The 13,154-nt window shown below is 47.1% G+C and overlaps 1 protein-coding gene across 13 annotated transcripts in view; it reads left to right on the forward strand.

Annotated features, from left to right (window-relative positions):
• Positions 1-9,130: 9,130 nt before the first annotated feature.
• The window catches only part of NRBF2 (nuclear receptor binding factor 2), a 714,205-nt gene continuing 710,181 nt past the window's right edge, over positions 9,131-13,154 (forward strand). For 2 of the 13 annotated variants that reach the window (XR_011268610.1, XR_011268609.1), the window contains exon 1: positions 9,379-9,777. Coding sequence is in view for 2 of the 13 variants with exons in the window: in XM_069610628.1 (XP_069466729.1) it covers positions 9,748-9,777 (30 nt within the window). In the remaining 11 variants the exon portion in view is untranslated. Of the gene's footprint in view, positions 9,778-13,154 lie in introns of all 13 variants that reach the window. The other 11 variants (XM_069610631.1, XM_069610632.1, XR_011268611.1 and 8 more) reach the window with 10 other exon arrangements.

Consider the following 13,154-nt stretch of genomic DNA (forward strand, 5'->3'; position numbering starts at 1 on the left):
CCAACACTGCCATTCAACGGGAACGACACCCAGTGCCATGTATTGAGGACATGATAGTCCAACTGATCAGAGCAACCACTTTTTCCAAGTTGGACATCGTGCAAGGAACCCACCTGCTTGAGCTATACCCAGAGTCCAGAAGTATTACCACTTCTGCCACGAACAAGGGCATCTTCCTCCGACTGAACTTCGGCATTTCCTCCACAGCGGAAATCTTTCAGGAGGCAATCAGGCAAGTCATCAGCCCTGTTAAGATGGAGCTAAATTACAGCTATGACATCCTAGTCTTTGTCACACTTTGCTTGAAATCTCACCTGTTTGTCCTTTGAAGTCTTGGGCTGGTTCTTCTCCTTTTTACAAACAGCTCGGGACTTGTAAAGACTCGGACGCGTATCCTCAGTCGCCAGCGTGTTGAGTATTCCAGCGAGTCTGCGTTCAATTTCCACGAAGGAGCGGAATAGTGAAAGTCCCGGAAGGAAGGAACCAGGAGAAGGAATGGGAGAAGCGGTGCAACGGGCGAAGGTGCAGGATAAGGGGGAGCACAAGGGCTAGGAAGGGAAGGTCCTAAGGTCCTGAACAAGGCCAGTAAGAGCACGGGAAATAGGAGCGCACTTGCCGAAGTTTGGAAAGACTAGCGTTGAGACGCGAAGCGTCGCGGGGGTGCGTCTCTTTTCAAGGAACTGGCAAACTCCTGGAAACACTAGCGCGGTACTCGCGCACTAGCGTTGGCCATGTTGGGTGTGCCCTAGAAGGGGTGTAGCAATGCCTTATGGACCAAGTAGTCAAGAAGGGGCTGGAACGGCGAATCATGACAGCATGCCCCCTCTTAAACTGCGACCCTCCTGGTTTGCCCGGATGCGTGGAATGAAACCTTCGCAGCAAACGAGGGGCATTCATGTTGGACACTGGTTCCCATGTTCGCTCACTAGGTGGGTACCCTTTCCATTTCACCAAATATTGGAGGCGACCCCGTCTGTATCTGGAGTCACAAATCCTGGCGACTTCAAATTCGACCTGATCATTGTTGATCACGGGGGTAGGTCGAGGAGAGGTCCTGGTGTCAAGTGAGTAAGGTTTCAGTAAAGAGGTATGAAAGACTGGGTGGATCTTTTTCCAGGATTGGGGTAATTGGAGTTTGTAGGCCACAGGGTTGATTATTTCTTTGATCGTAAAAGGTCCATAAAAACGTGGGGCTAACTCGTTGGGTCTCAGATGTCTAGGTAAGAGTCTGGAGGAAAGCCAGACCTTATCTCCAATAGCATACTGAGTCCCAGGTCTTCTCCTGGAGTCAGCGTATCGTTTTACATTTTCCCTGGCCTTCTCCAAATGTCCTTTCACATCCTTGTGTATAGTAACCAAATGATCAATCCAGGAATCAACTGATGGAACAGGAGTAGGTTGAGGCAGCACAGTGGGTAGAACAGATGGATGAAATCCCTGTGAGCAGAAGAACGGACTGGTCTTAATGGCTGTATGATCCGAGTTATTGTAAGCAAACTCGGCCACGGATATCAAGACAGACCAATCATCCTGGACCTGGGAGGCAAAGCATCGTAAATATTGTTTGAGAGTTTGGTTGACTCGTTCTGTAATTCCATTGGTCTGGGGATGATATCCAGAGGACAAGGCTCGTTGGATGCCTAACGCCTTGCACAGATACTTCCAGAACTGGGAGACGTACTGGGGGCCCCGATTCGAAAGGATCTTGGAAGGAAGGCCATGAAGTCTAAAGATGTGGTTTATGAATATTCCTGCCATTTGTTGTGCTCAAGGTAGTTTTTCCAAGGGAGTGAAATGGGCCATAAGGGAAAACAGGTCTATAGTCACCATTATGGTCGTAAACCCTTTGGAAGGAGGCAGATCCACGATAAAGTCAGTAGCAATAGTCGTCCAGGGTCGGTCGGGTAAGGCAGGCTGATACAGGAGTCTGGCTGGTTTCTTATTGTCATGTTTATTCTGACAGCAGATTGTGGAAGCTCGTATGTAATTTCTTACACCTTCGGCCATTCTGGGCCACCAAAAGTTCCTCTGAATGATCCTGAGAGTTGCTGAAATACCACGATGCCCTGAGTGGAAGGAATCATGGCAGAGTTTCATGATTTTTACTCTCAATTTGTGTGTGGGTAACACTAAACTGTTCTCTTTGAACAAATATCCGTCTTTTGCTGAGAGTTCCCATCTATTTGTCTGAAGAAATTCCTTCCAGAGGTCAGACAAAGAAGTTGCAGAATGGATATTATCCATTAAAAAATTTGACTGGGCAACAAAAACGGAATCGGGAAACATCTTAGGAAGGGCACAGGTTCCCTCTGGTTCATAGTCCGGTCGCCTGGACAAGGCATCAGCGATAACGTTCCTAACTCCTGGAACATGATTTATCTGAAACTGATATTGAGCAAAGAAAAAGGCCCAGCGAGCCTGCCGATTGTTTCTGCACTCTAAGGACTGGAGAATTTGTAGATTCCTGCGATCAGTCCTAACTTGAATTGGAAATTTGGCCCCTAAGAGCAGATGGCGCCATTCTGTAAATGCCTGTCGGATAGCTAGCAACTCCTTCTTCAGAACAGAATAGTGGGTTTCACTGGGATTTAGAGTCCGGGATAGATAGGCAATGGGATGTTCTTTTTTATCTTCCGATTCTTGTTTCAGAACAGCTCCTATGGCGTAATCTGAAGCAGCTGTTTCCACCAGGAAGGGTTTGTCAATATCAGGTTGTGCCAGGATGGGTCCTCGAGTGAATCTTTGTTTCAACTCCTGGAATGCCGATTCTTGATCTTTAGTCCAATTAAAAGGAATGTCTTTCTTTAGCAAGGCAACTATGGGTTGTACAATGGTAGAAAAAGTTGGTATGAACTTCTGGTAGAAGTTGGCAAGACCCAGGAAGGATTGTATCCGTTTTAGATGTGGGACTGGCCCAAGATAGGATTGAGTCAACTTTGGCAGGATCCATCTCAATTCCTCGAGGGCCTAGGATGAATCCCAGGTAACGAACCGTAGGAACATGGAAGATGCATTGCTCAGGTTTAGCGAGTAGATTATTCTCACGTAGACGTTGTAAGACCATAGAGACATGTTCTTGATGTTGTGTTGGATTCTTGGAGTAGATTAAGATATCGTCCAGGTAAATGATGACAAAAAGGAACAGCATGTCGGAGAACACTCTGTCCATGAACCGTTGAAACACTGCTGGTGCATTTGACAACCCGAAAGGCATTACCAAGTACTTGAAATGTCCGAAGGATGTCCTGAAGGCCGTTTTCCATTCATTACCTTCTCTTATGCAGATCAAATGGTAAGCTCCTCGAAGGTCAAGTTTGGTAAAGATTACCGCTCCTCGGACTGCTTCTAGGATATCTGAGATCAGTGGTAGTGGGTAACGGTCTTTTCGAGTACATTGGTTAAGCCCCCTGTAGTCCAAACAGGGTCGAAGTTCCTTGGTATCTTTCTTGGGCACAAAGAATAAGGATGCTCCTGCTGGAGATTTTGATGGGCGAATGGTTCCGTTGGATAGGTTTGTATCCAAATATTCACGTAGGGCTCTCTTTTCAGGTTCAGAAAGTATGAACATCCTACCGAATGGTATGACTGCAGAGTCATCTGTTTCGATGGCACAATCTTCGGGTCTGTGAGGAGGTAATGCTTGCACAATTTCTGAGGAAAAGTACATCCGAAAATCGTTGGTAAAACTCAGGTACCTGAGTAACCGTAGACACACTAATGGGTGGGTTCTTAGTCTCCTGTGATTCCTGGACACAGGATGGAGCGTTTTGAACCAGACAGTGCGAAAGACAATACTCTGATCCTAGAAACAAGGATCACGCGGTCCAGTTAATGTACGGATTGTGTCTCTGAAGCCAGGGCATGCCTAGTACCATCGGATAGTGGGCAGCCTTTATTAGATGGAAGTGTAACATTTCTTGGTGGTTGTTTATGGACAGCAACAGTTCCGTGGTTTGTTGGGTTATGGGCCCTGAAGATAATGGGCTTCCATCGATGCCTTCCACAGCCTGAATAATGTCCTTGGGTTCCCAGGGAATATTATGTTTTAAGGCCCAATCATGATCGAGGAAAATCCCCATTGCCCCACAGTCCACCAAGGCCAGGACGGAATATGTTTTATCCTTGGTCAAAGATAGAAACACTTGAAGAATGACTAGATTGTTTGTGGTTTGACAGGGTTTACCTGGAGAAAACTTGGAGCATGAATCTTTCTCCTGAAACTGAGCACCGTTCAATATCGGGAGCTGGCGTTTCCCGAACGCCTGGGTGGAGCTATTGGGCAATTTCTTACCAGGTGTTTGTCGGATGCACAATACATACATAGCCCCGTCTCAATCCTACGGGTTCTTTCTTGTGGAGAAATGGGACACCGTAAGGAGCCAAATTGCATTGGTTCTGGATCCGACGGAGGACTGGGAGTCGTCTCTTTGCGACTGGGGTAATCCAATGGAACCTTTGTTGGCAGGGAATGTGTCTTTTTCTTTTCTGATTTTCTTTCCTGGATACGAAAATCAATTTGTAATACCAAGTCCAATAAGGCCTGGAAGGAGCTTGGGCGGGATACCCTGGCAAGTTCATCCTTAATTTCGTCGTTCAATCCACGGCGAAAAAGAGTAAAACAGGCTTCTGGAGCCCAGTCAGCTTCCTTGGCCAATTGTTTGAAACGGGTGATGTATGACGAACCTTGTTGAAACTCCAAAAGCCTCTCTTGGGCGCTATACACCTGCTCAGGTCGATCAAACATAGCCTTGAAGGCATCCACAAAGCCTTCATAGTTGTCCAGCATTGGATCCTTTGCATTTATTAGAGGGGTCGCCCAAGCCAATGCGTTTCCTGAAAGATGGGAAATTATAAAGCCAACCTTGGCTCTGGGTGTTGAGAAATAGTAGGGTTTAAAGGTGAAATTAACCAAACACGAGTCGAGAAAGGAGCGCAATGTCTTGGTGGTTCCATCGTATTTGTCCACAATACCCCCTACTATGGCGCTTTCTTGGAAGGCAGAGTCCCTGGAGAGCACGAGTTGTTTTAAGGCGGCATTTTCTGCCGCCTTTAAATGGGCTGGAGGAGCCCGGAAAACTTAGAAATAAAACCACAGCTTTAAAAACGTTGTATTTATGTTTGCGGTCGCTTTAGCGACCGCAAACATAAATACAACGTTATTGTGTTGGAAAACGCTGCGGTTTTTCGTTCCAAGTTTCTCAGGTTCCTCCGGCTCGGAGAAGCCTGAGAAACTTGGAAAGAAAAACCGCAGCGTTTTCCAACACAACCGCGTTGTGTCTGCCTGAATCTGCTTTTCCATTTGGGGCTCTCGGGCTCCCGATTCAGGCAGACAACGCAGCATTTAGCATTTCCCATTTGGGGCTCTCGGGCTCGGAGCCCGAGAGCCCCAAATGGGAAATCAGCTGCAGGTAGAAACACGACGCGGCATGTAAACATAACCGCGTGTGTTTCTGCCTGCTGTGGCTTTCCCTTTGGGTCTCCGGTGCTCCCCAAAGTGATAGCCACAGCAGGCAGAAACACACGCGGTTGTGTTGGAAAACGCTGCAGTTTTTCTTTCCAAGTTTCTCAGGCTTCTCCGAGCCGGAGGAGCCTGAGAAACTTGGAACGAAAAACCGCAGCGTTTTCCAACACAATAACGTTGTATTTATGTTTGCGGTCGCTTCAAAAGCGACCGCAAACATAAATACAACGTTTTTAAAGCTGCGGTTTTATTTCTAAGTTTTCCGGGCTCCTCCAGCCCGGAAAACATAGAAAAAAAACGCAGCTAGTGCTTATTTTTTAAATAGCACTTACCGAGATTCAGCTGCAGCTTTCCTGCTCTGGTCTCCGGTCCGCGCCCTCCCGAGTCCCGGCACTAATGAAGGGAAAGCCACCCAGCGGTAGACTTTGTTTACTACAGCTGGCTGGCTTTTCCTTCATTAGTGCCGCAAAAGCCAGCACAGGAGGGCCTCCATTTCACAAAATGGCTGCGCCCCTGTGCTTGCTTTTTCGAATTTTGAGCTTGAATAGCTCAAAATTTTACATAGGAAGTTTTAAAACGGAGGATGCTAGTATTTTTTTTTTTATGTGGCCTATCTATTTTTTAAATAAACATTTTTACTAGACCATCCCTTTAAGTATTGAACTTCAGTTGTCAGCTCTTGCATACCTCTCATGACGTCTTGGACAGCGGATTCCATTGTAGAATCAATATTCAATACTTGGCGTCTCAAACTGTCACACTTTGTTTGAAATCTCACCTGTTTGTCCTTTGAAGTCTTGGGCTGGTTCTTCTCCTTTTTCTGAACAGCTCGGGACTTGTAAAGGCTCGGGCGCGTTTACTCCGTCGCCAGCGTGTTGAGTATTCCGAGCGAGTCTGCGTTCAATTTCCAGGAAGGAGCGGAATAGTGAAAGTGCCGGAAGGAAGGAACCAGGAGCAGGAATGGGAGAAGCGGTGCAACGGGCGAAGGTCCAGGATAAGGGGGAGCACAAGGGCTAGGAAGGGAAAAGGTCCTGAACAAGTGCAGTAAGAGCATGGGAAATACGAGCGCACTTGCCGAAGTTCGGAAAGACTAGCGTTGAGACGCGAAGCGCCGCGGGGGCGTGTCTCTTTTCACGGATCTGGCGAACTTCTGGAAACGGTAGCGCGGTACTCGCGCACTAGCGTCGGCCATGTTAGGTGTGCCCTAGAAGGGGTGTAGCAATGCCTTATGGACCAAGTAGTCAAGAAGGGGCTGGAACGGCGAATCATGACAGTCTTTGGCAGGTCACAAGAAGATCATTACGCTGCTCTACTAGAGACCTGCACCGCCCTTCAACGTGCAGGTTTGACCTTGAACATAGAAAAATGCAGGTTGGTTCAGCAAGAAAAAAAAATCAGATTGTATGGGCACATTTTTTCTCTGACAAAGGGATGACTCCAGACCCCGAAAAAGTGAACACCATCACCAACCTCCAGGCCCCGGTACAAGTGGCTGACGTGAGATCTTTCCTCAGCATAGCTGGGTACTGTGCAAGATACATCCTGCACTATCCAACGCTCACCGAGCACCTGAGAAGACTACTCCAGAAAGAAACCGAGTTAAACTGGTCTGAAGAGTGCCAGGAGGCGTTTGAGGACATCAAAAGATTGTTTGCTGAGGCCAGACAGCTTGCTTATTTTGACCCATTATGGCACACCGAAATCAACGGCGATGCCAGTTCAGTGGGACTAGGTGCCATCATCGCCCAAACCAGTGTAGAGGTCACTCATCAGAGACATATAGTTGCCTACGTAAGCCGGACCCTATCGCACACAGAAATCGGCTTACTCCCAGCCCGAGAAGGAAAGCCATGCAGCAGTCTGGGCATGTGAGCACTTTCACAACTTTATCATCAGAAAAAAGTTCACCTTGGCTACTGACCATCAGGCACTACTCTCCCTATTTGGGAACCCTCGCATAAAGATGCCACCCAGGATTGAAAAATGGGCATCCGCTTACAGGAATAAGATTATGAAATCATTCATAGACCGGGGGGTGACCAGAACCCTGCAGATTTCGCACCACCCATCCGGCGCATCAACATCCAGGGAAAGAGACACAGAGTACATCAACTATGTCGCGGTCAATACCCTACCACCTGCGATATCGCTGGAGGCCATTGCAAATGCGTCTGCTTCAGACCCACCCATGGCGTTGGCCATTGTCCTTACCACCATCAACAAGGGGAAGGACTACCGACGCGCCGTCAAAAACCATCTGGGGGTGAGCCATGAAGAAAGAGAGAGATTAGCAAAGATACACAACAAACTAGTGGTCAAGGATCATTCCATACTACTGGGAGGGTGCAAACTCATCATTCCAGCCACCTTCACAGCAGAAATAATCAAAACAGCACATGAGGGCATCGGGGAGCCGATAACACAAAGAAACCGATATGATGCAAAATCTGGTTCCCATTCATGGACTCAATGGTGGACAACTGGGTGAAGAGCTGTCTACCATTACAGTGCATCGTGAAGGCAGTGGCCCCCACCCCACTACAGACAACCCGCATTCCAGACCGACCATGGGACAGGGTTGCGGTCGACTTCTATGGACCCCTGGAGTCGCGGGAATACTTACTAGTACTCATTGATGAACATTACGGATTCCCCATCGTGAATAAAGTAGCAACCACAGCATATCCCCAGGTAGCCGCTGTCTTCGATGAGGTGCTAAGTGAGTGGGGCATACCTCAAACAATCAAGTCAGATAACGGGCCCTTGTTCAATGTACATGACTTCTCCACATTTGCGAAGCACATGGCTTTCACTCACCAAAAGATCACGCCAAGGGCCCCAAGCAAATGGGATGGCTGAACGCTTCATGGGATCAATCAAAAAAGACGATACAAAGAGCATACATAGAGGCCACAAACCCGCACCAGGATACTCAGGAACTATCGCAACACACCCCATGAAGCGACCAACAAGACACTGGCAGAAATGATGCAGTACAGGGTCCACCCCAGACTCGTGAGAAATGTAGATGAAAAAGAGGCGATTGATGAAGCGACCATATTAAGAGACACTACAGAACAGGCAAAATGTGATACTGATATGAGAAGGAGAGCACCACACAAAGAACTTGTGATAGGCAAAGAGAGGTACTGGTGAAACAGACACTGCCAAGGAAGACAGATGCAAGGTAATCGCCAAATCCCTTCAGAGTAGTAGCCCTCAAAGGATCAATGGTGACAGCACAGAATGCAACACAGGAAATTGCACGAAACAACTCTCATTTCCAGCACGACGCACCCAAAATTGTTTATGACCCAGTTGCAAAGGAGTCCTGTGACGACTTGTGGATACCTCCAGAGTAGGCAAGGAGAATACCAACCGAGGCGCCCACATTCCTGAGGCTGTAGCACCGAGTGAAGGAGGGACTTAGTGGAGGAATGCTAAGCCGACCTCAGAACATTTGTCCAGGGGTGATGTAATGGGCCTCTGTGCCTTTAAGGCACCCCGGGGCATCAGGCGGGAAGAGTCAGGATTTCTGGAAGGGGGTGCAACATCACAGGGGGTTGCCAGTTCCTACTTGTACGCAGGGGAGAAAGGAGAATAAAGGGAAGGTCTTCATAAGCACCAGTTTTGCGTCCTTATTTGTGTATTTGCAACAAGTAGCTTGGGACTCTAGGCCCAGCAGGCAGGCATGAAACAAATGCACGATTTTAAAACTATTATTTTCAACATTTCCTTATAGCAGAATTCAATAAATAATATCTAACTATGCCAAAACAAAAACAAGGGAGGCTGGTGGCATATCTCGAACGGCGCTATGAGTAATCCATCTATTATTACTCCTTCCTGCAAGGTTTGAAATGCATGCCTGCCACCGTCAGTTCGGGTGCCGCTTTCCACCCGCCCATACTGACGGCAGACGTCACTGTTGTGTCTGCTCCATGAGCGAGAACCAATGTCAAGGGTGATTGCTCACCAATGGGGAATGGCGTTGAGCCCTGCTGCAACAGTTTAGGGCAAAGGCTCTCCCCTCTGGGCACAGTCGGTGGCAAAACATAGCATATTACTCCTTCAAGCGCTTTCTAGCTCAACGTGTAGGAGAAGATGACGTGATACGCTGCATGCGTACCAGGGAACGCAACGTGTCCAAAGTCACGTGAAGAAAATGAAGTGTACGTTCGTATGGTCATTTTTTTTCTTACGAGAAATAGACTCTACAATTTTTGCACGGATTCCCCGCCTACCTGAAGTCTAGACGTTCGTTCGCCAGCTACCCAGCTAAGTAAATGGAAGTGATGGAGAGTCCACTGAACGTGGTGAGTGTTCTTTGCAGTCGAGTCATCAATCATATGAGGTATATATTATTGAGGCTGTGACTGTTGGCTGTGCTGACCTGGCAGAGGCCTATTGTGTTTATAGTTAATTGCTTTTGTGTGGGCTCGGGCCGGCTTGGAGCTGTCACAGGGTTGGCAGGGCCTTGGGCAGAACATTTGGGGAGGCATCCACCCCCCGCTATTTTTTTGCACTGCGCGCCAGCAGCTTTACAAATGTGTCCGCAGGACTCTATGGCTTTAAGTGGGGCGGAGCCTGCCAGAGCTCCGAAATTGCGTTTTGAGGTGGGGCCTTACCGGGGCCCATTAGTCTCGTGCCAGCACCGGCCACTACACGGAAATGATTTTTTTTTTCTGAAGCCTGAAGCTCTCGTTAGTGTGTGAAAGCTTCAGGCTTCAGAAAAAAATGCCTTTGAGCCATAATGGTGGCGCCGTACCTTTAGTAGGAGATACCCGGGCCGGCGCCGCTGTTCTGTAATATTTGGTATCCCATACCGATCCGGTATCCCCTGTCTTCGCAGACCAAAGTAGGAGAGTTCCGAGCCTCGGTATGGGGTACCAAATGTTTCACAACACCGTCATAACGCCCGAGTTCCATATTGTCCAGTCAGGGGAGTATTCAGCATTGCCAGAGAGGCTGGGGGGACAACCACGGTGAAACTCCTGCTACTTTCCCCTCAAATGCAGTGCACGCAATTCCAGGTTGTCTCATTCGCGCCCACAAACCGCTCACCCCTGCACCAATCTATTTTTTTAGTAACATTACGAGTGGCATCTCGCATTTTAACACAACAAAAAAAACGGCAGAATCATTACAAATGCAGGGAACTCATCTATTAGAGATCTGTCCAGGCGCTCTGGGGCAAAATACATGCACATCAACTAATTTGCATATGGATTACATCAACGTACATTAATTGACAGAAAGCACATTGCAAGGAGCATCATCAGTCTTTGATACTTGGAGGCAGAATGCAAGTGACTAGAATAAGTTGTCACAAGTAAGCCAAGTGGCAAATAATTTTGTGGTGCAAAATACCTTAATTGCACTGTTATATATGGAGCAAGTCAGGCTTTAAAAAAAAAATAACAGCATCATATATTAACACATAAGCTTTGAAGTGAGCTGCAGATAAAACACGGTCTGATTTCATGATCTGCCCAGGATCACACACTTTGGTTAATAGTGAAACCGGGATGGAGACAATTTAAGCAACTGAGCACGTCTTCACAGTTTTAGTTTATTTAGATATTTATTAAGGTTTCCCTTTGCATTTCATGTGCTTTAAATAATACTTTATATCAATGCCTTGGAAGCAAAGCACAGTACATAACAAACTTCCCTTTCATTATTAACTTTACACTATACATCATTATAGAAATATGTTGAGCAATAAGAGGATGGATTTGGTTTTATTCTCCCAATCCTGCATGCAAAGTCACAATAGCATCATGCAGATTAATGTGAGCCTAACAAATCCCCCTTGGGTAAAGCCATAGTCATTATTTCAAAAAGCCTGCAGCATTATGCAACCTTTTAACACCTGATCACTCCCTGCCATGCACATTTCTAAAAGGACAAAAGTCCCTGCTAATAGTACCCCCTCCCTCTCAATAGTGCCTAATGGCTCACATTGAAATGCTCTGTTGACACAGAGCAACTTGCAAGCCCCTGTGCTGCTGCCCTGAGCTCCTTGGAACATTGTCCTGCCAAAGGTTTCGGAAAGGGTAAGGTGTCTTGCTGCCAGGACAATTACTGTGCTGAGCAGGAATTACTGAGCACACATTGTCCTGCCAGTGGGACACCTTTCTCGCTGGGCACCCTCATTGAGGTGCCGAACGGGAAGGGTGGCCCACTAACGAAAGTCCCGTTCAGGCTCTAAAAAGAGCCTGTGGGGTGGCACCGTGCCCCCCCCCCCCCAACCCCTGGCTCGGTACGCCACTGTTACTTGATCAGTCAGCTGAGCTGCATTGAGTTAAATGAAACTTAGTTGGTTATATGGTTATTTGTAGCTTTAAAAAAATGACAGCTGCCAACACTTGGTGGGTTATTTGGTTATTAGTAGCTGAATAAATCACAGCTGCCAACAGTGATGGAAATGGGTACACAAACTACGCTTGGAAATTGAAAAAATACTCCGGAATACTACGTTCTTAGGGAAATTGACCCGATAGATGGGTTCACTGTAGAGGGTGTTGTGTAGCGGTGCAGTCCTCATGGCAGGCACGTAAAACACATACAAATAATATTTCATTTTACACGGTTGACATGAAACGCAGATAAATCACACAATAAACGAGACTGACAATATATATATTACACATCTCATAGCATAGTGGGAGTATTTGTGGTGTTTCTCTTTTAAGAACATGTATTGCCCCTCTAAGGATGTCAAGAGAGGATTAGAGTCAAAACCTACCCTTGTTCTAGGCCTTTGACTCTAATCCTCTCTTGACATTCCTCTCTACAACCTCTAGAGTCAGGCCCCCTCACAAAAAAGAGGGTCTCGCACCATTTTTCTCACACCCTCTAAGGATGTGTCATGATAGCCTCATACCTGACTGGAAGAATCAGCCTCCGCGTGCACGTGCAATACCACGGTGGTAGACTAAATGTAACGGCACTCTGTCTCTCTGTCTCACTGTGTAGGGCCTGCAGGCCTACACCTTGTGATCACAGGCCTGTGGCCCTGCTAGTCTGGGTGCGGTCTGGGTGCCCCAGACCAGCATGTGTAATAGGGGTGTCACGGTATTAGTTTTATGATGGTACAATAACCTTCTTGCCAAATGACGCTATATCATGGTTATCGCGGTATAGCAGGTGGAGTTAACTAATCTTAACAAATATTTTCTAAAAGGTCATAAATTGTCAGATTTATCATCACAAACAAAACCAGGCACCCAGGGTCAGAATTGGGCTTTTCAACATACTTTCCACTGAAATGCCACCCCGTGCTTCCACCAAGCACAAACACACATGTGGAGAGGAGGAGTGGGGGGCAGCCCTGCTGCGACTGGCAAAGCAAACTGAATAGCTTTTCTTAAGTGGTCCTTTAGGCTTTTAGCTCCCCCACTGGCTACTGGTGAAGATGAACATGTTGCCATCTTGATAACCTGCATGCCACAGATCATTGGAGCCTGATGGTAGTATACGCTTGTGCGCATACACACGCACTCTCTCTTTACGTTACAGCCTTTAGTTTACTTGCGGGCAAAAAGGTGTTCAGTAATCACGGACATGTTACCCTTTGGTATGGCAGCAGGGAATACCCTCAGAGATGAGTACATTTTTCAGTGTGACTTATTATATGTAAATTCAATGATAGAATCAGGGAAATCCCCCATTGTCATATGTTTAGAAA

This window comes from Ambystoma mexicanum, chromosome 8 (assembly GCF_040938575.1).
Source record: "Ambystoma mexicanum isolate Mex_15411 chromosome 8, UKY_AmexF1_1, whole genome shotgun sequence".
NCBI lineage: Eukaryota > Metazoa > Chordata > Amphibia > Caudata > Ambystomatidae > Ambystoma > Ambystoma mexicanum.